Source organism: Cervus canadensis, chromosome 8 (genome assembly GCF_019320065.1).
Source record: "Cervus canadensis isolate Bull #8, Minnesota chromosome 8, ASM1932006v1, whole genome shotgun sequence".
Lineage (NCBI taxonomy): Eukaryota > Metazoa > Chordata > Mammalia > Artiodactyla > Cervidae > Cervus > Cervus canadensis.
Window position 1 is genome coordinate 84,394,593 of NC_057393.1, and position 20,778 is coordinate 84,415,370.

General features: G+C 40.8%; 1 protein-coding gene across 3 annotated transcripts in view; it reads left to right on the plus strand.

Annotated features, from left to right (window-relative positions):
* Window positions 1-269: 269 nt before the first annotated feature.
* The window catches only part of ERO1B (endoplasmic reticulum oxidoreductase 1 beta), a 64,801-nt gene continuing 44,292 nt past the window's right edge, over window positions 270-20,778 (plus strand). For all 3 annotated transcript variants that reach the window (XM_043477029.1, XM_043477030.1, XM_043477031.1), the window contains exons 1-3: window positions 270-593; window positions 12,377-12,496; window positions 20,320-20,403. In XM_043477029.1, coding sequence (XP_043332964.1) covers window positions 492-593; window positions 12,377-12,496; window positions 20,320-20,403 — 306 coding nt within the window. In that variant the 5' untranslated portion in view covers window positions 270-491. The remainder of the gene's footprint in view (window positions 594-12,376; window positions 12,497-20,319; window positions 20,404-20,778) is intronic.

The following is a 20,778-nucleotide window of genomic DNA, read 5'->3' on the forward strand; positions in this document are numbered from 1 at the left end:
CGGGCGGTGTTCCGCGGGAAGAGTGGGCGTTCCTCTCCACCCGTCCGCACCGCCTCTTGTTTTGAAGGCCCGCGTGGTCCCGCGTCATTGGCCGCCGTGGAGCCCAGGCTTCGGGGAGGCGGAGCGGTCCCGCAGCGATAGCTCTCCAGTTACCCCCTCCGCCGGCCCCGCCTTCCGGCCGCCGGCGCCCACCGGGCCGCGCTGGACCACAATTCCCACAAGGCCTCGCGCTCAGAGGGGGCGTGGCCGGGCGCAGGGGAAGCCGGGGGCGGGGCCGCCTGGGGGATGAAGTGGGGGCGCTCGGCTCTTCAACCTCACTCACAGCTGCCGGGCGCCGGGGAGAGCGTCCTCCGCCCCTGGACCGGCGTGCTGACCTCTGACCCTGGAGTCTCTCGGCCGCCGGGAACAGTCCCCTTGGGTCGTCGCCCCGGCCGCCCACCGTTTCCCGGCCCCGAGGGGCCCGGCCGGCCGCGGCGGGGGGAGAGGTCAGCATGAGCCCGGGAGTCCCGCGGGCCGGCGCAGGGCAGGGGGCGGCGGCCGCGGTGCAGCTTCTCGTCACCCTGAGCTTCCTTCCGAGCGTCGTCGAGGCCCAGGTGAGCCGGAGTGATGGCGGCGCGGGGACCCCCGGCCGAACGCCGGCGGTGGAGGCGGCGACCGGGCCGCGATTGAGGCTCAGGCGGGCCGGGGCTGGAGCCCCGAGAGGTTTCTGTCGAGCGGAAAAGCCGGGGGTCTGAAGCCCCGATCATCGAGCCCAGGAAACGCCTGCGAGCCGCTTGCGGTGTGAGGGGTGGCGACACGGGGTGATGGCAGGAAAAAGAGGAAGATGGTGACGGTCCCCTGAGGTGTTTTCGGTTTTATCTTTCTGATGTTTCAGCGGCTCCGAGTGTGGCGGGAGATGGGACGGGGATGAAAATCTCTGCGTCTGTTCTGGGACGAGAGCACACAGAGAAATGGGGACGCTCTCCCCGCGGGGAACTCAGGGGATGGGGGGCAGGTGGGGGGTGGGTGACAGACCCAGCGGCCCTGCAGAAGCCAAGTGGATCGCGAGGGGTACAAGTCTGAACTTCCTTTTCTTTTGGACTAGAGAGTCCCTCGCCTCTCTTACTCAGGACCGTTGTATTTTTACCCAGGCTGTACTCCGTCTGCTGAGTGGCATCGCCAGGTGAGCTCAGGTACGAGAGGGGGGTTCGTGTCTGACCTTGTGGCTCCCTCAGCAGTGAGTGATGACCGATAAATTAGAGTTTGGGGGTTCTTTGTGAGGCGTAGCTTACAGAAGGGTTCTCAATATGCTAGAAACCAGAGTTAGCTTCCCAGGGTCTTTTGCCTTAATAAAAGCTTCTTTTTTAATACAGTAGAATTTGAATAAGCTTCTGCCAGGTGCTGTCTAGTGTGCACCTGCTGCAGAGTGGCAAAACTGCTAAGAGCTAAAAAAAAACAAAAACAAAAACAAGAAAAGGTATCTCAGGTGGCCGGGTGATGACTGGAGACATGGTTTGAAGCAATTATTGCTGATGGTTAAGTCAAATTGAAGGTAACTATGACGGTAACAGAACAAACATGTTTTTCTGACTATATTCAGACACTTTTTTTTCATGACCCTATGGTGTTCTGAACTCCAGAATGCCTGAATACTCAGTTTCTGTCCCTGTATGAATATTTCCTAAATGAGTAATAAAAATAAAAGGGGCAGACTTTTAGTTTGGGAGGGCGCGATGTTAAAAATGCAGATTCTCTGGGCCCACTACCAGCTTTTCTGATTTAGTGGATCTGGATGTGATCCAGGAATCAGCATTTTAAACCAGGCCTGCAAGTAACTAATGTAGTTATCCTTTTAGCTATCTTACAACACCGCTTGGAAACACTTGAAATAGATAATGGCACTCTACCAGACTTACAAAAAGTATGTTTTCTAAATTGTCTTTGATAAAATTACTTTCTAGTTATTACTGGGCTATTTCTTTTTGAATAGAATTTACATTTAGATATTTTTCTAAAATTTGTTTTTTTTTTCTCATTTTCTTTTTAGATAGTATATTTTAATTGGATACTCTCTCACCAATTTAGAAGCTTCATTTTAGGTTCCTGTCACAAATTATGTGTATTAATGTTTTATAATTGCATGTGTACTTTAAATGTTATTATATCCAAATGAATATATATGATTTAAATTTCATTATGTCCAAATGAATATATGTAGTTCAACAGTTAAGGATTTGTGCATATTCAAGGTAGGATGTGCCAAAGAGGCCTCAAAATTGAATACATACGGTTTTTGTTTCCGGTGGTACTTTCTCATATAGTGTTCAATCATATTTTATAATCTGTAACATGTTTAAAAATACATTGTCTCATTTCATTTGACACATCTTTCCCACAGTGAGGTAACTGACATTCAAAGAGCTTACATGATTAATATCGCACATGTTAAGTAAGTGCAGGAGAGTATCTTTCCGGTCTATACCGTTGCATCTCAGTATGCTTGCTTCTTTGTGGTATAGAAATAAAGTAGAGGGAGACCCAGGAAAATAAAAAGGTAGAACTAAGCCAGTTCTTTCTCTTCTCCTTCATTCACTAACTTGGAAGAAAACCAGTAAAAAATAAAGAAAAGAATTAATTTTTTGAAGAATACTTCTGTTCACAAGTAGGCATTTGTACAACATATACCCCATGTTCTTGTAAATGAAATGCAAGTGTGCTTTGTACTGTATTTGAATGAACTTTTTGGCCAACCTTGAGTATGATGAAACACTAGAAACTTAAATAGTAGTGCATACAAATGATGTAACAAGTTAATCTTCCCATAAAGAAGTAACTTCGGATCGATTTTAAATTTTTTCTAAATGCATTTCTGAGCTGGCATGGAATCAAGGAATATATGAAGCCTCCCCCAACCCCCAAAATGGAAAGCCAGAACTTTAAGACTCAGTGCTGCTTCAGTGCCATTACCCTGACGACTTCCCCTGAACTCTGAAGACCTTGAGCTTCTACTCTGACAAACTGCATGGAGTGGTGTAAACAAGAAATAAAACCCGCGTCTGCCCAAACAGAGGGAAGTGAAAGGGGCCCTCACTGTAAGCTTGGACTCCCAAGAGCTAAATCTTAAATATAAGGAGAAGTGAAATCCACCACAAGTAAGGGGAAAATGAACAGACTTGTTAGGGGAAGGGGTGAGGGGGAAGCTGCCTTGATAATTTGTAACCATGAGCTGCCCTTATACAGGTCAAATTCATGCTACCTGTGCTGGGAAAACCTTCAAGTGGAAAATTTAATTTATAGCAATCTCAGGTTGGTGTGCCTGGAAAATCCCATGAATGGAGGAGCCTGGTAGACTGCAGTCCATGGGGTTGCTAAGAGTCGGACACGACTGAGTGACTTCACTTTCACTTTTCACTTTCATGCATTGGAGAAGGAAATGGCAACCCACTCCAGTGTTCTTGCCTGGAGAATCCCAGGGGTAGAGGAGCCTGGTGGGCTGCCGTCTATGGGGTCGCACAAAGTCAGACACAACTGAAGCGACTTAGCAGCCCCAGCAGCAGGTTGGTGTGCTCTGAATTTACAGGTGAAAACAAATATCCATCCTCTCTGGATGGCTTCTCTGGTGGCTCAGTGGTAAAGAATCCGCCTGCCAATACAGGAGATTTAGGAGACATGGGTATGTCATCCCTGGGACAGGAAGATCCCCTGGAGAAGGAAATGGCCACACTCCAGTATTCTGATCTGGGAAATTCCATGAGCGAGGAACCTGGTGGTCTACAGTCCATGGGATTGCAAAAGAGTCAGACATAACTTAGTGAGTAAACTATCACTATCACCATCTCCTCTGGAGAAATTCATTGTCTACCCAAGCCTTAAAGAATTTTGGAAGATAGAGTGTCAAAAAAAATAAGCTAATAGTAAAAATCAGAGAATACACAAAGGCAACATGAATGAGATATTTAGAAATATAGATTATAGAAATAGGTCTATAATAAGTGTAGATTTTTTTCAAATAATCAGGTATTATTTAAAATCACCATGTTTAAATGGGGCTTCCCTGGTGGCTCAGACAGTAAAGAATCTGCCTGTAATGAGGGAGACCTGGGTTCAATCCCTAGGTCAGGAAGATCCCCTGGATAAGGGAACAGTTATCCACTCAAGTATTTTTTCCTAGAGAATTCCATGGACAGAAGAGTGGTGGGCTATAGTCTAGTTCAGTTCAGTCACTCAGTTGTGTCTGACTCTTTGCCACCCCATGGACTGCAGCACACCAGGCTTCCCTGTCCATCACCAACTTCCAGAGTGTGCTTTAACTCTAATCAGTGATGCCATCCAACCTTCTCATCTTCTGTCGTCCCCTTCTCCTATTGCCTTCGATCTTTCCCAGCATCAGGGCCTTTTCCAATGAGTCAGTTCTTTGTATCAGGTAGCCAAAGTATTGGAGTTTCAGCTTTAGCATCAGTTCTTCCAATGAACATTCAGGACTGACTTCCTTTAGAATTGACTGGCTGGATCTCCTTGCAGCCCAAGGGACTCTCAAGAATCTTCTCCAACACCACAGTTGAAAAGCATCAATTCTTCAGCACTCAGCTTTCTTTATAGTCCAACTGTCACATCCATACATGACTACTGGAAAAACCATAGCTTTGACTAGACTTACTTTTGTCAGCAAAGTAATGTGTCGCTTTTTAATATGCTATCTATGTTGGTCATAGCTTTTCTTCCAAGGAGCAAGCGTTTTTTAATTTCATGGCTGCAGTCACCATCTGCAGTGATTTTGGAGCTCAGAAAAATAAAGTCTGTCCCTGTTTGCATTGTTTGCCCATCTATTTGCCATGAAGTGATGGGACCAGATGCCATGATCTTAGTTTTCTGAATGTTGAGTTTTAAGCCAACTTTTTCACTCTCCTCTTTCACTTTCATCAAGAGGCTCTTTTGTTCATCTTCTCACATCGAGTTCTTCTTCACTTTGTGCCATAAAGGTGGTGTCATCTGCATATCTGAAGTTATTGATATTTCTCCCGGCGTTTGTAATTCCAGCTTGTGCTTCATCCAGCTCAGCATTCCATGGGGTCACAAAGAGTCAGACAGGAGTGAGCAACTAACACTTTCACATGTTTAAATATAAAGACTTAAAAGTATGAAAAAGAACAAGAAATTTTAAAGAATGACCCCAAAGTTTAAAACATAATGAAATAGAAGTTTTAGAAATCAAATTAACAACTCGATGGATGAAGTGGTTGATTATATCAGCAGAAAAAAATGATTATTGAATTGAAGAATCATTTTATGTCCTTTTTTTCCTACTTAATCTCCCAATACCTCCTTTTCCATCCTAACTCTTAGCTTCATACTTTTCTAAATTGGAATAATCAGAATAATCCACATCTCTCCACCTACTAGTCTCTGACCCACATATTTTGACTTCTGTAGATTATCATAGATAAACTGTTTGTACTCTTATCAGAGACCAATCCCTCCACTTGGATTTTGGTCCCATTCCTTCTTTCCAATTCAAGGACATGGCTCCAGAAAATTTTCCCTTTCTCTTCTGGTTCATTGATCTTTTTTTTTTTTAACCTTCTCTAATGGACTGTTGTTGTTGCTAAGTCATGTCTGACTCTCTTTGTGATCCCGTGGGCTATAGCCCACCGGGCTCTTCTGTCCATGGGATTTCTCAGGCAAGAATACTGGAGTGGATTGCCGTTTCCTTCTCCAGGGGATCTTCCCAATTCATGTATCAAACCTGAGTCTCCTGTATTGGCAGGTGGATTCTTTACCACTGAGCCTGTTACTGTCATCATAAAACATGCTGTTAATTCTACTATTTTAAAGTTCTCTCTTGACCCACCAATCTATTATGACTCCGCTTAGTTTTTATCTTTCCTATAGAAAAACCCCTCAAAAGAGTTTTCTTTACCTTTCCTATTCTGATCATTCACCGCATTTCAGTCTGACTTTTGCCTCTACCACTTTTCCAAAATGGCTCTTGTCACAATCACTAATGTCTTTCTTGCTGCTAAAGCCAATTTTTTGCTAAAGCTAAGATTTAAAAACTATTTGCAGACTTTTTTCATAGCTCATCACTCACTGTCTTTGACATACTTTTGTTTTGTTTTGTTTTTACTTCCAAGATAGTATATTTTTCTGATTTCTTTCCTTTCTACAGGCCAGTCTTTCTTAGAATTCCTTGCATTTCATCCTCTGCCCCGACTCCTAATTGTTTGAACCTCAAGGTTCAAATCTTATACTCTCTCTTCTCTCCACCTTGGCCATCTCATTTAGTGTCTTGGCTTTAAATACCATCTATATGGTATTTAGTATCTATATCTCAGAATCTCCAGAGTAGGATTCTCAGCTCTAGATCCATACATCTAACTACTTTTTCAGTGTTTCCACTTGGATAGTTAATAGGTATCACAAATTTGACGTATCAAGAACTAAATTCCTGACTTTTTCCCCCTCAAATCTGTTCTTCTCACTGTCTCCTCCCCGTTAAACATATGCTGTAGCTGCACTGACCTTGCTCTCCCTCAAAGCTGGCAGATATGCTCTTGCTTTGAGTCCCTTGGACCTGCAGTTTCCTCTGCATAGCTAACACACTTCTCATGTATTCAGATGATTCACTCGCTCACTTTCTTAGGTTTCTGCTTAAGTGTCACCTTACCTGCCAGTGTCCACTTACCTAAATTGTCACCTTCCATGATCATACAACATGAAAGAGAAACCCTTCATCCTCACCTCGTACTTCTCCATATTCCTTTAGCCTCTGCTTTAAAACTTTTCGGTGGTTTCCTGTGTAACCCAGTGTGGCATAATACAAAAACATGCTTGCTGTTTGTCCCCTGTTGTTGGCACAGAGCTCCTAAAGCCTTGGAATTTCCTGAGAAATAGGAATGCTCCTGTCAGTCATACCTGAGTTTATGCTGTTGAGGTGACTCAGGTGGGAACCCCTAGAGAGCTTAAGGTTCATGATCCTGGTCCAAAAAGGCCAAGTGCTTAGAGGATTAGAACTTTTGTCCCTACCCACTGACCTCTAGGTTTGGGAGAGGATGAGGTAGCTTGAGCTCTGTAAAAACTCTTAAGAGAGTTTTTGATGAGTTTTGATGAGCTCCCAGATTGGTGAACACATAGACTTACTGGGAGGGTAGCTCAGAGGCATGGAAGTTTTGCACGCGCACCCCAATACCTATCCTGTGCATCTCCTCCTTTTGTCTGTTTTTGAGTTGGACCCTTTGCATAAACACAAAGTGTTTTCCTGAGTTCTGTAAGTCATTCTAGCAAATTATCAAACCTGAGAAGGAAGTTGTGGGAACCCCTTTTTATAGCCAGTCAGTACAGGTGACCCAAGGCTTGAAACTGGCATCTATAGTGGGAGCAGTCCTATGTGACTGAACCCTTAGTCTGTGGATTCTACTCCAATTCTAGATAATATCAAAAATTGAATTGGGCACCCAGTTGATGCTGGAGAGTTGGAGAGTTGGCTGGTGTGGGAAAACATTTGACTCAGAAAAGCCAAAGTTTTAATAATAGGTCCCTAATTCTCCTTTTGTTGTGGTTTAGTCGCTAAGTCATGTCCGACTCTTTGCAACTCCATGGACTTCCCAACACAGATATTGAACCTGCGTCTCCTGCTGGGAAGGTGAATTCTTTACCAATGAGCCACCTGGGAAGACCCAATTCTCCTTTTCCCTACTAGATAATCTTCCTTGTTGTTTCCTGTTGTTTTGCGGTGGCATTGGGCCTTACTGCATCAGGGCCTTTGCATTTAGTATTCTCAATGCCTGGAATTCTTTTCACCCTCCCCCTTCAAAAAAAAAAAAAGGCTTGATTTGCTCCTTCCCCACTTTAACTTTTGCTGAAACTTCAGTGAGACCTTCTGTACCTGTCTCTCTTCAAAAATGAGTGGTCCCAATTTTTTTTTTCTAAATACCAAAATTTATTATTTTTTTTTATTTTTTTTCCCAATTTTGTGACATCTGTCTCAATTTTCTAGTTTTCATCCATATTGCTTTATTATCATCCGACAGACTCTATACTTTGCTGATGCATTTTTTCCTCTCCCATGAGAATGTTAACACCTGAAGGAAAGAGATTTTTGTCGTTTTCTTTTCTTTCTTCTAATATTACATCCCCAGTACTTAGGACAGTGCAGGGCTTATGTTAGGCTCTCAATAAATACATTGGGTAAATGAATGGAAAATAAGTGCAAATAAATTATTCAGAATGAAGCTCAGAAAGGTAACAGGATAGTAAATGCTATAGAGAGCTTAAGAAACATGAAGAATAAAATAAGAAGGTCTAGTATGATGAGTTCCAGAGGTTAAAATAGAATAGGGAAAAAGCAATATTGATTACTACATTGAAAAAGACAACCCAGTAGAAAAATGAAAAAAAGATATGAGCAGAAATTTTGCACAAGCAGAAAGACAAGTGTTTTATAAAACATTAGAACTTTGTACCTCATTAGTGCAAAAAAAAAAAAAATCAGATATCCTTTACAATCTGTATTCATGAACTTGGGTTTGTTGTTGTTTTGTTCTGTTTAGACTACACATGAAAGTGAGATCATATGGTATTTATCTTTCTCTGACTTATTTCACTTAGCACAATGTCCTCAAGTTTCATCCATGTTGCAAATGGCCAGATTTTTTTTTCCCATTACTGGGTGTATTGTGTATATATCCCACATCTTCTTTATTCATCCTTCAATTGATACTTAGGTCACTTCCATACTTGGTTATTGTACATAATACTGCAATGAGCATGGGGCTACATATATCTTTAAGTTAGTATATTTGTTTTCTTCAGGTGAATACCAAAAAGTGAAATTGCTGGATTTTGTGGTAGTTCTATTTTAAAGTTTTTCTGTAACCACCATACTCTTCTCCATAGTGGGTGCACCAATTTACAGTCCACCAACAGTGCACAAGGGTTTTCTTTTCTCTACATCCTCACCAACACTTGTTACTCTGGTCTTTTTGATAATAGCCATTCTAACAGGTGTGACATGATATCTCATTATAGATTTGATTTTCACTTCCTTGATGTTGGTGATATTGAGCACCTTTTTGTGTACTTGTTGGCCATTCATATGTCTTATTTGGAAAGATATTTAGATCCTTAAATAAAAATATTTTCCCATTTAAAAATATTTTTATTTATTCATTTATTTTTGGCTGTGCTGAGTCTTCACTGCTGCACAGGCTTTTCTCTAGCTGCAGTGCCTGGGCTTCTCATTGCGGTGACTTTTCTTGCTGAAGGGCTCTAGGGCTTTCGGTTTCGTTCAGTAGTTGTGGTGCAGGGGCCTCGTTGCTCCTTGGCATGTGGGATCTTCCCAGATTGGGGTTGAACCAGTGCCTCCTGCATTGGCAGGTGAATTCTTTACCACTGAGTCACCAGGGAAGCCTCCTCTGCTCATTTTTTAATCAGATTGTTTTTTGCTATTGAGTTGTGTGAGTTCTTTATATATTTTGGATATTAACCCCTTATTAGATATGATTTGCACATATTTTCTTCAATTCCATAGGTTGTCTTATCATTTTGTTAGTGGTTTTGCTTTGCTTTACAGAAGCTTTTTAATTTGACATAGTCCTACTTGTTTATTTTTACTTTTGTTACATTTTAATTTTGATATCAAATCCAGAAAGTCATCACCAAGACTGATGTCAAGGAACTTAAAATCTGTATTTTCTTCCAATAGTTTTATGGTATCAGGTCTTATTATGTTCAAGTCTTTGATCCGTTTGAGTTAATTTCAAATGTGTATGCTGTAAGGCAGTGGTCCAGTTTCATTCATTTGCATGTGGCTGTCTGTCTGGTTTCTTCAAGATTGTTTGTTGAAAAGACTGTCCTTTCCCCATTATATATTCTTGGCTCTGTTGTCAAATATTAATTGACCATATATTCATGGGCTTCTTTCTGGGCTTTTTATTCTGTTTTGTTCTTCTGTGTTTGTTTTTCCGCCAGTATCATACTGTTTTGATGACTATAGGTTTGTAATCTAGTTTGAAATTGGGGCACATGATGCCTCCATCTTTGTTCTTTTTCATGATTGCTTTGACTATTCTAGGTCTTTTATGGTTCCATACAAATCTTTAGGACTGTTCTATTCTGTAAAAATGCTGTTGGAATTTTGACAGGGATGTATTGAGTCTTTATCCTGCTTAGAGTACTAAGGACATTTTAAAAATATTTTTCTAATCCATGAGAATGGAATAGCCTTCCATTTATTCAACATTTTCCATCAATATATTACAGTTCATAGGCATTTCACCACTTGGTTATTTTTTCCCTTTGGTATTATCTTATTCTTTTCAATGTAATTGATTGTAAATGAATTATTTTTTAATTTCTTTGTCTGAAAGTTTGTTATTAGTGTATGGAATATATATGAAAATATATATTTTCATATATTGATTTTGTGTCCTGGAACTTGCTGAATGTTTTAGTTCTAACTGTTTCAGTGAATGAAGTCTTTAGGATTTTCTGTACATATCATCTGCAAATAGTGAGAGTTTTCTTCTTGCTTTCCAGTTTGGATGCCTTTTATTTTTTTTTTTTCCTATCTAATTTTAAAAAACTTGGTTATACACAAAGTTTTTGTCTTAATAGTAGTCTTTAGGGGTTAGAAATAAGTACATGGTAATTTTGTATACCTTACTCCAACCGCTACCACAAATAATATGTTTGTAAATGCTGCAGTTTACTAACTAAAAGTCAACAATTTAAGAAAAATTTGTAAAGTATTTTTAAAGCCTAAAAAGCTTTTTGGTATGTATTTTGTTTCCTTTTTCCCCCTATTATTATTTAGGGGCCTAGAGTGTAAATGGGACACATTTACACTCCCAGGGAAACAGCATGAGACAGAAACAACTAGAAAGTTTCCATTTTTTAAATCATTCTTTGCATATATTACTCCTGTGGATCACATGCATAACCTTTAACAGGCTGAATCCCATTTTTATTTTTAAATTTTAGTTTTAATTGCTATAATTGTTCATGCAATTGTGAGAAATAATACATAAAAATGTCATTTACCCTTTATCCAGTTTTTCCCCGGTGGTAACATTTTGTAAGTGCTTCCCAGGTGGCACAGTGGTAAAGAATCTGCCTGCTGATGCAGGAGATGCAAGATATGTGGGTTTGATCCCTGGGTCAGGAAGATCCCCTGGAGTAGAAAATGGCACCCTACTCCAATATTCTTGTCTAGGAAATCCAAAAAGGAAATCACCAGAGGAGCCTGGTGGGCTATGGTCCATGGGGTCACAAAAAGCCAGACATGACATACACACATTTTGTAAACATATAGTGTAATATTATAAATAGAGCATTGACATTGATGTAATCATGTATGTTCATTTCACTTGTTTCATTTGTATATCTGTGGATTAGTTCTATACATTTATATCACATGGTATGAGTTTGTGTGTCCACCACTGCAGTCAAGATACTGAAAAATGTCATCACTGCATGGATCCTTTCTGCCTCTTTATAGCCACACCTGTCTCCTTGCTTCCCCACTCCAACTCCCATCCCCTACTCCAGTCCCTAAGTGCTGGCAACCAGTTATCTGTTTTTCATTTCTAAAATTTTGTCATTTCAAAAATGTTATATAAATGAAATCTTGTAGTATCTCATCTTTTGGGTTTGTCTTTTTTTTCACTTAGCATAATTCCATAAAGATTCATCCAAGTTGTGCATGTTAATGAGTACCATTTTTAAATTTAGCCAAAGAATGTTTTGTGGAATTTTTCAACTCTGAATTCATTTTGTAAATATCAATTTCTCTTCTTTGATTACTTTGAGTAGTCGTAAAGATCATTTATTTTAAAGTACAATAGACTTGGGACTAAGTCTTATGTCTACTTTGGAAAAAATTATTTTAACCTTGCTAAACCTTAATTTCCTTTTATGTAAAGTGAGAAGAATAGTGCCATTTCATAAGGTATTTAAAGGGTAAATGTGTTAACATATGTAGTGCTCTTAGCATCATGAATGTCATAAAAGGGTTCCATAAATTAGAATCTAAAAGGAAGATAGAGTTACTGCAGCAGTATTACTACAGCCTGTGATTTCCAGGTTAATCTCGGAAGTGGTTGCCTTAGTATTCCAGTGACTGGATTCTGTATATGTTTAGACAAGGGTGAGAGTATTCAATACCATTCTTTTTGACCACTGAACAAGAATGTTTATTTCTTCAGAATGGGTATATATAATCCTTCTGTTGCTTTTTATTTAAGTGACCATTGTAAAAAGTGACAGCTTTAAATGTTATGTATCTTAATCAGCAGATACTAAGTTGAAGGCATAATTTATCTTATTACATAATAGTACAGATTTTCTAAGGTTGAAACATTAATTTACATCTTTTCTATTATATATGTGTTTTTTTCCCTAGGTCACCGGAGTCTTGGATGACTGCTTGTGTGACATTGATAGCATCGATAACTTCAACACCTTCAAAATCTTCCCCAAAATAAAAAAGCTGCAAGAACGAGACTATTTTCGTTATTACAAGGTATGGTATAACTTTTGATTCCATCGGTACTGAAGATTTTTCTATAGCTTTCTACAGATGTGACTTTTATGACTCGGGAAAATCCTTTTCTATTCTTCTCAGCACTCTGTGTATATCCATTATCACTGGACTGTATGAACTCTTGTAGTGAAAGCTTTTTAGTCTTTTTGAACATTACGAATCTGAACTCCCTTCCTGTGTTTGGAGAATTTCTCGTTGGTCAGTTTGGATTTTCAGGCGCAAAGACCCATTCCTCTGTAGACATTGAAAATACCTGAGACTTATTTTGTCAGCCTCCCTTGTGAGTTAGGTTTTGTCATCTAGACACACTTACCCAGGCTTTAAGTTGTGCTGTTGGCAGTGTTGTGTGCTGTCAGTGTTAGAGGTGCAGTTCAGTTCAGTCGCTGAGCCGTGTCCGACTCTTTGCTACCCCATGAACCACAGCACACCAGGCCTCCCTGTCCATCACCAACTCCTGGAGTTTACCCAAACTCATGTCCATTGAGTCGGTGATGCCTTCCAACCATCTCATCCTCTGTCGTCCCCTTCTCCTTCCACCTTCAATCTTTCCCAGCATCAGGGTCTTTTCAAAAGAGTCAGCTCTTCACATCAGGTGGCCAAAGTATTGGCGTTTCAGCTTCAACATCAGTCCTTCGAATAAACACCCAGGACTGATCTCCTTTAGGATGGATTGGTTGGATCTCCTTGCAGTCCAAGGGACTCTCAAGAGTCTTCTCCAGCACCACAGTTCAAAAGCATCAATTCTTCGGCACTCAGCTTTCTTTATAGTTCAACTCTCACGTGCAAAGTCCCAACAAATGTCTTTGTTGGGCAGCTCACTGGAGGAGTGATAGAACAGCTGAGGACATAAGCAGAACAGCACTGTAGTAAGACTGCAGCATTGGTTCTTAAGTCTGAGGGCCCACTCTCGACCTTCACAGAATAACCAGTGGTAGTTTACAGGCAGTAGCAATAACACAGCTTCAAAAGAACAACAGTTTAAAAGCCGCTGTTATACTTTTTTGCCTCTACTCTTGCTCTCAGTATTCATTTGGTTTTATACTTTCTTTGATTTTCATTTTTAGTTTATTTTTAAAATTGAGCATGATTTTTTAAATCCTGTTTCTGTATAGGTTATCTTAGTCTTTTAAATAACTTTGAGGGTTAAAAAATATACTGTGTGTGAAGTTTTAAGTTGTACAGAAAGATACCGAAGTAGAGACCTAAAGATTTGGGAACCCGTCCCCTTTTCCCATCAGCACCAAGAATATACAAAAAAGTGGATATATCTCCTCAATACAAAACCCTTTAAAGATGCAGATCCCATAAACTTATTTCAAAAAGAAATCTATGCCTAAGCAAACTATTCTAATATTTTAGACATTTTTCATACAAACAACACAGGTTAGAATACCTTTTTCTAATTCCTAGTCCAAAATTTATGTCTGTCTGCATTTGTAACTGCTTTCTCTTGCTTCCTTTCTATTACTAGGCTTACCCATATGAAACTGTTGCTTTTAGAAGTTGGAAAGGTTGACTATTGCCTGTTTCATATGGTTCAGTCTGACACAATGAAGGAAGAGTTCCTTCTATCAAAGATCATCCCTTCACGGAATGTCCAGATCACATGTCCATTCAAAATGTCGTGGCCTCATTCTCCCACCCCTCCCTTTTTGGAACTGTTTCTTCTGTTTCTGTATCTTCACCCATCTGGTCAATAATAAGCACTCAAATATTCAAATACATGGATGAATATCTCATTTAATCGTTCGTTACACTGAAATCCTGTTAGGTCAACATCATCCACATTTTCCAAAAAAGAAACAGTGGTTTACATATCCTAAGGTAGCGTACTTTTGTTGGCTTACAAACAAAACAGAAGTTTTATTAAGAAATGTGAGGCAGCTCACAAAATTGAAAGATAAGCTAAAGAAGTATATTTCAGATGAGACAAAAATTATAGCAGGGATTAATGGCCATTCTCTTTGTGATACCAAAATTTTGAATTAAATTAACCATTGCCCTATGTTTTTATATTATACAAGAGTCAGACTTCTGGGAGGAAAGGTCTAAATTGGTCTTGGTAGGGTTACATAGCCTTACCCCTTGACCAAAAGACAATTTGGTTAATAGTCCTATTTGTATTTGCATATTTGCAAATTGTTTCTCAAAGGAAAATTAGATACATGTTACAGAAGGAGGAAAAATGAAAGTCAAGTAGGCAGAAATAACAGTGTGCTTGGATAGCCAACATACAGTTCATCCTTATGCATGGGATTTTAAAAATGTTCCAACCAACATATTGAAATTACTCTGAATGTAACCACAGTGTATTCATACCCTCTCCTAGAGGAGAGTAATGCAATGATCTAGTTAATCCGTTAGCTTCAAGTCTAAGATATTTGGGTGCTATCTACTCTTCGAATTCTGTCAACATATGAATTTAAAAAAAAGAGGAAAGCTAAGAGAAAAGGTTAATTTTAAACACACATACAAAAATAAATAAATAAGTAAAATAAACACACATACATAGTTTTGATTCATCTAGCAAGGAAATACAAGTAGAAGTAAGAGCCTAACCTCTGACAACTGATCAGTTGGCTGCTGTAGCTGGTATTTATATTTTCTGTCTTCTACTGTCCATTCCATTCTTTTATTTACCAAATATTTATCAAATTACTTTGTAGCAAGCAAAGTGTATTCTAGGTGCTGTGGATAAAGTGAATAAAACAAAGCCTCCAAACTTATGAAACTTTTTATTACGATTAGACAGACCTTGAACAAGTAGGAAATAAAATATAATTTCCTGTGATAATGTAAATATTATGGAGGAAAATAAAGCAAAGTAAAAGAAATAATAGGGGTGGGGAAGGTAGATAGCCCAGTTTTACAGAAGGTGGTCAGGAAAGGAAGGTATTTTTGGCTGCACCATTGGAGCAAAGACCTACCTAAGGTGAAAGAGTAAACCATGACAAGATCTGGAGAAAGAAGATTTTGGGGAAGGGGAGTAGAACTACAGGTATAAAGGCGTAGGGTGTTTGAAGACCAGTATAGCTGGAGGAAAGTGAATGAGAGGGAGAATTGGAGAGGTAGTTAGGGGCCTGATTTAAAAAGAAAAAAGTTAGGCAATTCCCTTGGTGGTGCAGTAGTAGAGATTCCGTGCTCTCACTGCCAAGGGCATGGGTTTAATCCCTCATCAGTAACTAAGATCCCACATGCCGCACGGTGTGGCCAAAAAATAAAATAAAACTATGCTTTCATCTAAGCATTTAAATCAAAATTTGAGAATTAAACAATGACTTTTAAAAAACTGGAGGGCCGTATTATCGCATAAAGTGTGATAAGAAGCTATTGGAGGAATTTGTGCAAAAGAGACAATAAGGGTGGGAGACAGGAAATGGAGAAGTGATTTCTGAGGCTATTGCAGTAGTTCAGATGAAAGGTGATGTGGATGTAGAATAAGGTGGTAGAGTTGGAAGAGGTGAAAAATGATCCAGTTGGTGTCATATGTAAAAGGTAACACAGCACTTTTTTGATGGATTGAATGCAAGGTGTGACAGTAACAGTGAAATCAAAGATGATTTCATGTCTAAGTTTTGCATGTGTTACCAAAAAAATATATCATGACCAAGTGGATTTTATTCCAGGAATGTAAAGATGAGACTTTTAGGTCTTCAACAAGATTCAGTACACATTCTGACTTTTAAAAATGATGAAAGACAAGAGGAATGATAGCCAGTGGTTAAGAGGGGCCAGAGAAACATAAAAGCACATTGTAACTTGATGGTTCCCATCATAACTCTGGGTCAAAAAGAGGTTAATTTGGTTTATAATGTTAAAAGAGCAAGAAGGTGGGTTAATAAAAATTTTGGTGCCTAAAAGAAAAAAAAAAAAAGGATAAGGAAGTATCCATAATTCTTTCTGGAGAAGGAAATGGCAACCCACTCCAGTGCTCTTGCCTGGAGGATTCCATGGACAGAGGAGCCTGGAGGGCTACAGTCCATGGGATTGCAAAGAGTTGGACGCGACTGTGCGACTGACTTTCACTTTGACTTTTCATAATTCTTTACCCTGATAATTTCAGTCGTAAATCAGCATTGGCAGCATCTTACTTGTGGGGAGACACTAGAATTCTCCCTTAAATCAGGAACCATGCTGAAAAGGCACCTCCTGTTTCCTTTAATACTGGACCCTGAAATGAAATAGCACGTGTGTGTGTGTGTTGTGCTTAGTTACTCAGCCTTGTCCGACTCTTTGTGACGCCATGGACTGTAGCCCGCCAGGCTCCTCTGTCCATGGGATTCTCCAGGCAAGAATACTGGAGTGGGTTACCATGCCGTATTCCAGTAGATGTTGAAATAGCACCTACTATTTCATTTAATATCGGACCATATTGGCCAATAGGGTTGAACACGAAAAAACAACTAGAGACAAAATTCTTAAAAGGATAAATAAAGCCATGTCCATGTATAAATGACAAAAGTAGACCTAGAAAACTCTAAATAATACATTGCACACAAATAATAAAAAATACATTAAGACAGCAGGTTGTAAATTTAATATTGAAAAATCAATATCTTCATAAATACGAGCAATGTTAGAAGATATAATGGAGAAGAAATCCCCATTTACATTAGCAAAAAAGATAAAATATACAGGAATAAATCAATCAAGAAATGCATTTATTATTTCTAAAAGAAGAAAGCTTCAAAACACTTCTTCAAGACACAGAAGTAGGCTCAAACAAATGGGCAGATGTCTTTTGTAGCATAAAGATGTTACCTCTCCCCTATGTTGTGGTTCAGTCCTTAAATTGTGCCTGACTTTTCACAACCCCATGAACTGTAACCCAGCAGGCTTCTCTGTCTCTGAAGCAACAATACTGGAGTGGATTGCCATTTCCTTCTCCAGGGGATCTTCCTGACCCAGGCATCAATCCTGTGTCTCCTGTGTCTCTTGCATTGGCAGGCAGATTCTTTACCACTGAGCCACTTGGGAAGCCCCAGAGTTAATATATAAATTTAATGTGATCCCCCCAAATAGCAGTAGTTTATTTTTCTGGAGCCGGACAAGTTGTCACAGGTTAAGTTCCTGGGAAGCTGACTCTGAGACTGTGTTTAGCGTCCAGGAGGTTAATTAGGGGCAGCTCTTGGAACCAACAATGTAGAGAAGGAAAAGGAAGGGAGACGTCAGGACTGGGCAAAGGGGGAAATAAAGCTGTGACCTCAGGTGACACTTTGGGGGGAGTTCTTAATTTTTTGAATGTATTTAATTTTGGCTGTGCTGGGTCTTCATTGCTGTGAGGGCTTTTCTCTAGTTGCAGTGAGTGGGGGCTACTCCCCAGTTGCAGTGCTCAGGCTTCTCCTTGTGGTGGCTTCTCTTGTTGCTCTTCTCTGGAGCTTGGGCTTCAGTAGTTGTGGCTTATGGACTCAGTAGTTTCAGCTCCTGAGCTCTAGCGCTCGGGCTTAATAGTTGTGGCACACCAGCCTAGTTGCTCTGAGGCATGTGGGATCTTCCCAGACCAGGGACCAAACTTGTGTCTCCTGCATTAGCAGGTGGGTCCTTGACCACTGAGTCACCAGGGAAGCCCCTAGTGGGGAGTTCTTAAGATAGTACAACCCCCAGAGCTGTCCCCACTTCAGGGGGATGTCTAGCCTTATATTTCCTTACACCAGTCATTGGATGTAGTGACATTGGGCAAAGCGGCTCTCGGTAGCCAAGGTTGGCTGCCTGCGACATTTCCAGGCCTGGGGTAGAGGCCCTTTCTTCCTGAAGGGTACCCTGAGCAGCCTGTTACAGTGTGTGCACAGCCTACGCCTTGCATTTTGTATTAGTTATCTATCACTGTGTAACAGATTAGCCTAAAATGTAGCAACGTAAAACAGCAAACTGAGAAAGTACCATTGGAGCAACCCTCAAGGGAATGAGAAAGCAAGCCTTCTGGCTACCTAAGGAACAAGCGTCAAGGCTCAGGGACCATGGTGTGCTTCATGTATCTGAGGAACAGCAGGAGGAGGCCAGTGCGCAAGGGGCAGGCAGCTAGGGAATCAGCCTGTGGGAGGGGCTCTCAGCCACTGAATTGGACTTGGATTTTGACCTGACCTGATTTTCAGAGGTATCTGTGTGGGGTGAGAGAAGAGTTAGGGTGATCCAGGATTTTGGTCTGAAGAACTAGAATAATGGAGTTGGTATTTACTGAGATGGCAAGAATTACTACAGGGCAGAGCACAGTTTGGGGTGTCTTAGTACATTTGAGATGCCTGTGCCTGTCCTGTGGAGGTGTCAGGGAGGAGCTAGATTTACAAGCCAGCAGCTCAGGGGCACCTGCAGTTTCCAAGGGTGCCAGCTGATCTGGGTATGGCTTACCTCACCTCACATTTATTTTATTGAGGTGTCTATTATGTGTTGTAGATACTGGGGTAAAATAATGAACCAGGTAAAATCCCTGTCCTTACAGTGAGGGGTTCAGACAATAAGTAGATAATTTTCAGGTAGTGATAAATGCTATAATGATACAGTGTGTAGGGTGCATACTGGACACTACTTTAGAGAGTCTGGTCAGAAAGGTCTCTCTGCAGAGGTGATCTTTGAGAGAACCCTGAAGGAGGTGAGGGGATTGAGCCATAAAAGATCTGGAGGAGCCACTGAAAAGGCCCTGAGACAGGGAGGAACTTGGTGTGTTCCCAGCCAGAAGGCCATTGCACCTGGAGGTCTGTGGGAGGAGACAGGTCAGAGAGGTGGTAGGAGGCCAGGCGAATGAGGGCCTGTGGGTTTACTCTAAAGGTGATGGGAAGCTGTGGGACGGTTTTGAGCAGGCCTTGGTATGCTCTGAATTGTGTTTCAAAGAGCTGATTGTAGCTACTGTGTTAGAGACTAGATAGCAGTAGATGCAGGAAGACTTGCAGTAGTCAGGACAGGGCTAGGTGGTGACAGAAGAGATGGTGAAAAGTGAACAATGAATTGTTTTCAGGGGATAAAGAAAAGGGCAGAAATAAGAATAAAGCTTTGAGTTTTGGCTTGAGCAATCCACATGGAGGTCCTATTGAATTAGTGCCTTCCCGTTAAGTTTAGAATATGAAAACCAGAGTTTGTCCCTGCTGACATGTCCTGCATAGTCTTGCCTATCTCTCCCTCATTCCCTGACACTCCCTGCCTTCCCCTCTAAAAGTCAGTGAAACTAAGTCAGCTTCTCAATTCCCAGAACTGTCCCCAGTCCTGTTACCTTTCCATACACACATTTCCACTAACTAAGACACCACCTCCTCAGATGCCTCCAGCCACCAGCCCTGATATTTTCCATCACAGAACTCTGGATTTTCCTTTGTAGTACTTGCCAGAATTTGTAATTAAGTAAACACTCAAATAGGTGATTCCTGGTTCCCCCAGGAGACTATAAGCTGCAGGGAGGGTGTGCTTTTTCTGCCTCTGGAGCCTACACAAGCCTGGTGCAGAGTGGGTGCTCAGTGCACGTCTATTAGGGGAGTGGGTGCCTGGGAGAACCTGGCCAGTGGGTGATGGTAAGGAGATGGGAGACATTATAGAGTGGTCCTATAATGCTTTCCAGGTTCTTCAGATGAGCAGTATGCTTGGACTTCATTCCTTTTTGAAGTGTCAGAGGACTAATAGCATTTATTTATAAAAATTTATATTAGACCTTGGATGTCTGAAAAACTTGAGTGGTTTTACCTTCTGAACTGCACAAATGCCACAGGGTGGGATGCTTTTCCTTCACCACCAGGTCCCTGGTGCCCAGCACAGTGACACTTAGCACTGTAAGACTGTGACACATGTTGGACTGATGCTCATTCATTCTTTCTCTCAAGGTTAACCTGAAGCGACCGTGTCCTTTCTGGGCAGAAGATGGCCATTGTTCAATAAAAGACTGTCATGTGGAGCCTTGCCCTGAGGTAAAATAAATTTTTTAAAAATCAAGAAAAGAAATGCTTTGTCTTGGGCTTTTAGATAAGCATGAACTCTACATTTCAGGCTTATGTCAAAGCGTTTGGACTTGGCATCAGATTCACATGCCCTCAGCTTTCTTCTTTTTAACCAGGTTATGGAAGATTTAGTTTGTACTTGCCACCAAAATGCGTTTGAAGACACTCATGTATCCAGTGATGTTGGTGACTAGATGTAGAACTAGAGTCTGATTCTAAAATGGAGGCCTATTCTAGGACAGGATCTACAGTTGACTGTTATTTCATGCTTTATTAAATCTGCATCTTGTTTCACGGGCAAAGAAAATGCTGCTGCTAAGTCACTTCAGTCGTGTCCAACCCTGT